The sequence below is a fragment of the Camelina sativa genome, chromosome 18 (assembly GCF_030686135.1).
Source record: "Camelina sativa cultivar CO46 ecotype springtype chromosome 18, ASM3068613v1".
Classification (NCBI taxonomy): Eukaryota; Viridiplantae; Streptophyta; class Magnoliopsida; order Brassicales; family Brassicaceae; genus Camelina; species Camelina sativa.
The window spans coordinates 15,966,209-15,974,001 of NC_141897.1; the positions used below are offsets into that span (position 1 = coordinate 15,966,209).

General features: G+C 37.0%; 3 protein-coding genes and 1 long non-coding RNA gene across 6 annotated transcripts; 1 reads left to right on the top strand and 3 right to left on the bottom strand.

Moving 5' to 3' along the window:
- Window positions 1-326: 326 nt before the first annotated feature.
- Window positions 327-1,677, bottom strand: LOC104761336 (uncharacterized). 2 transcript variants are annotated; one of them, XR_015589188.1, is made up of 5 exons: window positions 1,541-1,677; window positions 1,324-1,428; window positions 732-799; window positions 608-642; window positions 327-497 (listed from the first exon to the last, which is right to left on the bottom strand). It is a non-coding gene; the product is annotated as an uncharacterized LOC104761336 (long non-coding RNA). The 2 variants fall into 2 exon arrangements; XR_015589189.1 differs by having other exon boundaries at window positions 608-645.
- A 974-nt stretch (window positions 1,678-2,651) lies between these two features.
- On the bottom strand, window positions 2,652-3,734 carry LOC104761337 (late embryogenesis abundant protein 49-like). The gene is made up of 2 exons (XM_010484413.3): window positions 3,589-3,734; window positions 2,652-3,194 (listed from the first exon to the last, which is right to left on the bottom strand). The coding sequence occupies exons 1-2, from the start codon at window positions 3,721-3,723 to the stop codon at window positions 2,751-2,753; spliced, it is 579 nt and encodes a 192-aa protein (XP_010482715.3). The 5' UTR covers window positions 3,724-3,734; the 3' UTR covers window positions 2,652-2,750.
- A 357-nt stretch (window positions 3,735-4,091) lies between these two features.
- On the bottom strand, window positions 4,092-4,860 carry LOC104761338 (late embryogenesis abundant protein 50-like). The gene is made up of 2 exons (XM_010484414.3): window positions 4,765-4,860; window positions 4,092-4,679 (listed from the first exon to the last, which is right to left on the bottom strand). Exons 1-2 carry the CDS (start codon window positions 4,855-4,857, stop codon window positions 4,221-4,223), a joined length of 552 nt encoding a protein of 183 aa, XP_010482716.1. The 5' UTR covers window positions 4,858-4,860; the 3' UTR covers window positions 4,092-4,220.
- A 37-nt stretch (window positions 4,861-4,897) lies between these two features.
- Window positions 4,898-7,377, top strand: LOC104761339 (plastid division protein PDV1). Of its 2 annotated transcripts, XM_087499765.1 has the most exons (3): window positions 4,898-5,624; window positions 6,338-6,653; window positions 6,988-7,377. In XM_087499765.1, the coding sequence occupies exons 1-3, from the start codon at window positions 5,022-5,024 to the stop codon at window positions 7,176-7,178; spliced, it is 1,110 nt and encodes a 369-aa protein (XP_087355891.1). In that variant the 5' UTR covers window positions 4,898-5,021; the 3' UTR covers window positions 7,179-7,377. The 2 variants fall into 2 exon arrangements, with proteins under 2 accessions (XP_087355891.1, XP_087355890.1); XM_087499764.1 differs by having other exon boundaries at window positions 5,113-5,624; window positions 6,338-7,075.
- Window positions 7,378-7,793: the final 416 nt, after the last annotated feature.

Consider the following 7,793-nt stretch of genomic DNA (forward strand, 5'->3'; position numbering starts at 1 on the left):
AAAACACGTACATATATACTTCTCTCAAATTCACTACAAGAAAATCGTGTATTGTTAGCATCGGAAAAACGCTATCGAACAATATGATAACGTTTTAGTAAACGCTCTATCATCGTCTGCGATAATAGGTCTGACACATTAGATAGTGTTTTGCAACATGCTATTGTGTTTCATCAAATATAGCATTTTTCTATGCAATCGTATATTCAATAATAGCAATTGTACTTTGCTAATAATTGTTACAGTAAATTTTATTGTAATTAAAATTTTCTGGGTTTTTTTTGTTTTGGATAATTTAAAAAATTAAAAGAGAAACATGCCATAAGTTTATAAAAGTTAATTTTTTATTATATTTATATGAAAAAGGGATACAAAATATCTATATTACAAAGTAAAAATAAATAATTAAAATAAATTCAAACAACTCTTGTATTTAAACTTGTAAATTTTCCACACTCTTGAAACTTTTTTGATGTCATTACGTAATCAGCTTCAACCTGCAACAAAATAACACAAACACATGAAGAACAAAGAAGCATTAATAATCTAAATTTATAGAAAATAATATAGCAAAGTGATATGCTTTTAGAGAGCATGTTTTGAGTACCTCGGGTGAGTTGAGCCTTGAGTCCTTTAAGCCACCTACTGCCCCAATAATTTATGAACACATTAAAAATTAAAGAGTCTGAAGATACAAGAGACTAAGGAAAATATATACTACTAAGACGTACTATGGAGTTTGTAGTTACTCTGACATAACCAGCTTTACAAGTCTCAACCACAATAGCTGACATTTCATCTGAGAAACCCACCAAAGAAAAAAACAATCTTGCACATAAGAACTCAAGAATTCTCAAAAGATGAAACAAAATAGCAGTTCAAAGGTTTTAAAGGGAAACACACATCCACTGTACATAGATATACAATGAATTAAAAGGGAGGAGAGTTTCTCTGTCGACTGCCGCACATAACACAACACCCTTTCATAATATATGAACAAATCAAATCTAGAACCACTCTTAAAAGCTGTTCACTCTCCACGATTTCAAGCATAAGTAACCAAACACGAAATCAACAAAACTAAGATAATTCACAGATTTCAAAAAACCATTAAACAAACACATGACTTGAATTAAAACCTATCGAAACCTACAACAAATATGAGAACACAATTCAATCACTGATCAACCAACCCTTAAGAATCAAAACTGAGATGAACAAGATTGATTATAGATAGAAACACTCCCCAAACAGATCTAGAAACCATGATTTTGATTTGATAACTTTGAATCGCTAGCGTGGTTGAGAGGAGATCCGACGAACCTGTGGCGAGTGATGTGGTTGTGTGGTCTTGAAAGATCTGTCCACTCTCGTAATTTGGAGACTCTCCTTTCGCGTTACTCCAAAATTCCAGATTATTGGTGAACCCTAAATCAAAATCTCAAACACCAAGAAGAATTAGGGACAAACTCACTGCCTAAGATGTGGAAACAACAACAGATCTAAGAAAAGATGATGGAGCCATGGAGGCAACACGGACAAAGATGACGGGGATGGAGGAAGAATCCAAGAAGCGATGTTTCTGGATTCGGATCTGAGGAATTGGAGATGAAAGACTCAGAGGAGATTCAGATGATGATATGGCTGGAGTGTGTGAATCCGAGATCTGAAGCGGAATTGTTGTGCTAGGGACGAGAACAAGAATTAATGGGAAGATAAAGAGACTCTGTGTTGGGATTTTTCTCGTAGAAGAAACTGTGTGTTGAAAGAATGAGATAAGATTGTGTATTTGTCTGCATCTTATAAGTGTTTAGGTCAATTTTTTTTTTAAAAAAAAACTAATTTTAACTTTTTTTTGGGTAGACAACTTAAGTTTGGAGAAAATTTTCATTAAAATTTGGGCGGACAACCAAATTTTCATTAAAATTTGGGCGGACAACCAAATTTTATTATTCATAGCGCTTATCATTTTAGAAACGCTATAAAAAATAGACGTAAACCAACCATAACATAAACACATAAAATGCTATACTAAAGTACTATCAATACTCGTTTTTCTTTAGTGATTCTAAATATAATTACTTCTAAGTGTGAAAGTAAAAATGAACTTGTTACATAAAGTATGCCTTTTATTTCCTCTTCATCTAAAATTCCAGTTTGTTGTCAAAGAGCTTGGTGTTAAAACCTTTTAGTATATGACACGCAGTAAATATTTTCGTCTAAAACCATTTTTGTGTCTGTGGTTTCATAGAATTTTGCAACTTTTATATGGAATCCGACTGGGAGAAAAGACCTCTCCTAATTTTGCAAAGTGATGAAATATTAAATTATTAGAGGTTTTCTCTTGCAAATTTGTAATGTCTCAACCAATAGACTATCTGACTATGCTTTGATGGTATCTATTTTTGTTTTCTTTCTTTTCTATGACCTTATTACACTTTTTTTGACGCTCGTCAAGACTATACAAATGTGGCTCCATGGTTGGATTTGGGGTATATAAGCTTCCTATTCAATTTGTGAAGATGTTCGGTTGTGTAATATATTTTAAAAATAAAATTATCAGTGAACTTACATTTTTTAAATTAAACAATATCTTAATTCTAATAAAATTTAGAAAATATCGGCCATATATATAAAAAAAAAAACATAAATATGGAACATGGTTTAAGCTTATTCTTTAGTAATTTATTTATGCAACAAAAACCAAGACCATTTTATATGATATGATATATATATTGGAAATAGTAGTATCAAAAAGATGGATTGCGATTGAGTTTATAAGCTGCAGCGACCGATTCAGCAACGCCTCCAGGAATAATATGGTTAGAAGGAGAATGATTAAGCTCAGCTTGAACTACTGCTTCTGCGTCTTCACTTGTCACTGATTTGTCCCTCGTTACCTGCACATCAATCTCCGCGATAACGTCGCTGAGATTTGTCTTCTCGTCCTTCTTACCTATCTTTTCGTTACGAGCAACCGCTTCACTTGCCACGGCTGTTACACCACCGCGATCACGTTCTATGTTGTCTCCGACAGCTCTAGATTCCACCTCTTTTATGGCAGCTACGTCGGTGGTTTCCACTGGTTTGTGGCCAACATTCATGGCCGCTGCTTTTAGAGCCTCCGTTAACTTCGTCGACCTCCCAATAAGTGCTTCAGCCGCCGTGGATATTTCTTCTGTTGGACCTACATACTATTTCAAATGGTTGCACATCAGTTTATGTGTTAAACGTCGTTAGCTATAACATGATAAAATCAATTAAAATTTAAATTTTTTAAAAAATACTATATGTTCGTAGTCATTTTGAGGGTGTTTTTATAAAATACTTATTAAAATGTATTAATGTACAAACGCAAACACTATACGCAAAAAAAGAAAAAAGGTTCTCATCATTTGTTTTTTTGTTTATCATTTACACAACATGCAAAAAAACAAGAGAAATGAAAACGTGAAAACGTTACTAAAACACACAATAAATTGTAAACGTAAACTCGTAATAGCCGAATACAAACAAAATTTCCAATCTAATATCTTACAGACTTACACCTTCACCGTTTAGTGTCTGAATACACTTCATTATCTATACCTGTCCACCGGGACTAGAATGTGAGACGCTATAGAGCTCCTCGACAGAGATGTTGGTGAAACTTCCACCATCCTCAGATGAACCCATCGTTCTAGAGTTCTTTGAACTTCTTTCTTTGACTGCATTACCTTTCATTTTTATCTGTCTTTCGTTTAAATAAGAAAACGGGATGTATGTGGCAATAACAACGGGTCCGTACAACTTCATTTGACACGTGGGCTTATAACACTTCACGTGTCCCGTATTTAGCTGCTTAAGCGAGAGTGACCTTTCGATGTATTGCTGAGAACATACTGTATATATACTTTTGGACCTTCAACAACCCCGTAGAGCCTAAACAGTTCCATATATATATATATATATATATATATATATATGTTTTTAACAACTTGCATGTTTTTGACGTTTGTCTTTAGTTTTGGAAAGTTTTTTTTTTTGTCGTCAAAAGTTATAAAAACATAAAATGATTGGATTTTACTGATTATTGATGCAACAAAATCGGATAGGCTTCAAATGCTTATATAATGCGTATATATACATAGGATTGGATCAAAAGCTGATCTTGGTAAAATTGGATACTAGGGACTTCGGCTTTTTATATTACAGATTTTAAAATAAATTGCAATTTAATATCAAAGAGAAGTGTTGCATGGACTGGAATTGAGTTTATAAGCGGCAGTGACGGATTCAGCAACACCACCAGGAATAATACTATTGAAAGGAGAATGAGTGAGCTCAGCCTGAACCACAGCTTCCGCATCTTCACTCGTCACTTCTCTATCTCTCGTTACCCTCACATCGATCTCGGCCATAACGTCGCGGAGATTTGTCTTCTCATTTTCGTTTACTAGTTTTTTGTTACGAGCTACCGCTCTACTTGCTACAGCGGTTACACCACCACCATCGCTTTCCAAATCCCCTCCACCGATAGCCCTAGCTTCCACCTCTTTTATGGCAGCCACGTCAGTGGTTTCTACCGGTTTGCGACCTACATTCATGGCCGCCGCTTTGAGAGCTTCTGTTAATGTTGTCGACCTCCCTACAAGTGCTTCAGCCGCCGTTGATATTTGTTCTGTTTGGCCTGCATAGTACTATACCTCATTGCGTTACATGAGAAGAGATAAAATGAAAATAAAAAATCAAAGTCTTACGTTTTTTTTCTAAAACCTACATTACCTGTTCACGAGAAGTAGATTGGGAGATGCTAAAGTGCTCCTCTACAGATATGTTTGTTAAACTAGCACCATCCTTTGTTGTTGTTGAACCCATCGATCGTTTTACACTTTTACCTTACAGTTTCTTCTCTTATGTTTGTAGATAAGAAAACAGAAGGGACAACAAACATTTGACACGTCAGCTTTTAACAGCCCACGTGTCCATGCTTATGCGACAATTTGACTATTCACATGCATTTGTGAGACCGACCAACGTGGATGATGGGTATGCTTTTGGGCCTCAGTGCAACGCAGTATAGAGGCCCAATGAGTTTAATAAAAAGACACGTGCATAGTCCGTGCTGCCAGCTGTTTAACACATTTCCGAGTCGGGGTTTTGAAAAACGGGGCTTTGACCCGTATCCGGAAATCAAATTCACCGGAGCGCTTAATTTGAGTCCACAATTAAAGTCTGAAGAAGAAGGAAGTACTTTTTGCTCTTTTTTTTTTGTTCTTTTGCTTTATTTGTTTTTTTTTGTTTTCCTCTTTTTTGTGTGTGTCAATGAAATGGGAGAAATGGAGATCGAAGAAATCGAAGCTGTTCTTGAGAAAATCTGGGATCTACATGACAAGCTTAGCGATGAGATTCACTTGATTTCGAGGTCTCACTTCCTAAAATCCGTTAAACCTTCGAATCGATCGGAGAAGAGGAAGACGGCTCATCATCACCCAAACGGCGGAGATGATAACCGACCGGGTTATGTTTTCATCAAAGGATTCGCCGTTGACGATAACGACGACTCCACGATGCGAGAGGCCAAGAGTCTTAACGCTATTCGAACCGCTCTTGAGAACCTTGAAGACCAGCTTGAGTTTTTCCATGTGAGTCTCGCTGTTTTTTTTCTCCGATTGTTCCGATTCCATTGATATGAAGCGAAATTGAAGAGACGAATGTGTTGTGAAATTTGGGAAAATAGCTTTGTTATATATCACTTAGGGTTTGTGCTGATTTCTGAATATAATTAAGCAAATCCTTCAGCTAGATGAGTATTCAAATTCTCTGGAATCGATTGTATTCTCACGATTAAGCCGATTTGAGGCAATTTAGGGTTACAATTTATTTGGTTATTATGTGTAGTTAGGTTTTAGGTCTTGTGGTAGGTAAGTCCATAGCTATGTTTACGAATAAGAGTTTCAGATTTGTTATGAAACTTCTGAGGAACAAAACTGATTCAAACTTCTTCCACTTTTATGATAAGAATATCTAGTTTGCTAGTTCTATATGAAGTTGCTGTTCTGAGCATTCACTATTTGGGAGATTTATTTTGATCCAGGGGTTGTATATGCATAAAGATTGTTATAGTCTTATGTTAGCTGAAGTAGAGATATACAAAATCTGTTTCGCAGCACATTATAGACTTCTCTAGACCAGAGAACAAGAGTATGGAAGCTTTTTTGTATATAGGAGATATGTTCTTTGTCTTTGCCTCTCATCTTAGTTATCTGGTTGGTCAGTTTTCACCATGTCCACTTCTATCAACTGATCTCGAAATCTAAAAGACGATATGTAAAACTTCTTTCGCTTTGCTCTGCAGACTATACATACACAGCAAAGAACAGAGAGAGATGTCGCGGTTGCCCGGCTTGAGCAGAGCAGAATATTACTAGCAATGAGATTGGCTGAACACCACGGCAAGAACTACGGAGTCTTAGAGGAAGCTCTTGCATTTGTTGGGAGCATTAAAACCGCCAGTCACTTCGTCTCGCCTGATCACCTCTACGAATCCTTGCTAAACCCATCTGGAGCAAACTCTACTCCTTCCGATGGCCAGAAGTCAAACTTTGTAATCACTGCCTTTGCCTCGACTTTCGGGTTTGCCAAAAGAGCACTTGGATTCAACCATGTGAGAGGCCTACTTGGAAACGCTGCTATATTCGCCATTAGCATGGTTGCTATGCTACATCTTCACCAAGTGGCTACTAGTGAACGTCATGTACAGAAGAAAGAAGACAGATTCTACAGAAGCCAACAAAGGGAAACATATGGAAGAAGAGGAGAGATGTCTTCAGGTGACAGAAGTTTGGACCACTTGGACGTGATGATGGCTCGTGGTTAAGACCAAAGACCGAACTTGTCCTCTACACGTGATGATACTCAGATGCCTCCAAATCCTCCAAGAAGACAATTGCTGCTCTTTTATGATCTTGTTTTCGATATTATCAGTGAAAGGATAAGAACTTGGAGGGGCCTACTTGGAAACGCTGCTATATTCGCCATTAGCATGGTTGCTATGCTACATCTTCACCAAGTGGCTACTAGTGAACGTCATGTACAGAAGAAAGAAGACAGATTCTACAGAAGCCAACAAAGGGAAACATATGGAAGAAGAGGAGAGATGTCTTCAGGTGACAGAAGTTTGGACCACTTGGACGTGATGATGGCTCGTGGTTAAGACCAAAGACCGAACTTGTCCTCTACACGTGATGATACTCAGATGCCTCCAAATCCTCCAAGAAGACAATTGCTGCTCTTTTATGATCTTGTTTTCGATATTATCAGTGAAAGGATAAGAACTTGGAGGCAATATGTTGGAATTTTCTGAGCTCTTCTGATGCAAATATCGTTTCTTGTCTATCTCGTTTTGATTTTCAATCACTGGTTAAATTTTTGTTTGTTTTATTGATTTTAATTGTGGTTAGGCTTCTTTGTAATCCACAAGATCTCTTGGCTCTTCGGTACTGATCGGCAAATTTTTGAGGCGTAGCGAAGATTAACGGATGTATCGGACCAATATTGGCCCATCTATGTTCCACCTTAGGCCCATAAGCGTCAATAGGCACGCATTTAATAAGTCTTAAAATGAGGGAGAAGTTAAAGGCTTCTTAGCTGATCTTGCGCTCGCCTGATCTGTGGTTTCGCATACCATCCCGGCCGGGAGCTCTATCTCGGTCTGGTCATGCGCACTGCTTCTGGATATCAGAAAACCCTGGCACAAAAATTGTCAAGGAAAAAAAAAAGGTTAAGGCTTCTTATAACATGTTAAATAAAGA

Excerpts from the sequence above, each read along its gene's own strand:
- LOC104761337 (XM_010484413.3), bottom strand. The coding sequence starts at position 3,723 with ATGAAAGGTAATGCAGTCAAAGAAAGAAGTTCAAAGAACTCTAGAACG. Across the intron at positions 3,195-3,588 it reads ATTCTAGTCCCGGTGGACAG|TATGTAGGTCCAACAGAAGA; the intron begins GTATAGATAATG and ends CATTTGAAATAG.
- LOC104761338 (XM_010484414.3), bottom strand. The coding sequence starts at position 4,857 with ATGGGTTCAACAACAACAAAGGATGGTGCTAGTTTAACAAACATATCT. Across the intron at positions 4,680-4,764 it reads AATCTACTTCTCGTGAACAG|TACTATGCAGGCCAAACAGA; the intron begins GTAATGTAGGTT and ends AATGAGGTATAG.
- LOC104761339 (XM_087499765.1), top strand. The coding sequence starts at position 5,022 with ATGATGGGTATGCTTTTGGGCCTCAGTGCAACGCAGTATAGAGGCCCA. Across the intron at positions 5,625-6,337 it reads ACCAGCTTGAGTTTTTCCAT|ACTATACATACACAGCAAAG; the intron begins GTGAGTCTCGCT and ends TTTGCTCTGCAG. Across the intron at positions 6,654-6,987 it reads TGGATTCAACCATGTGAGAG|GGGCCTACTTGGAAACGCTG; the intron begins GCCTACTTGGAA and ends AAGAACTTGGAG.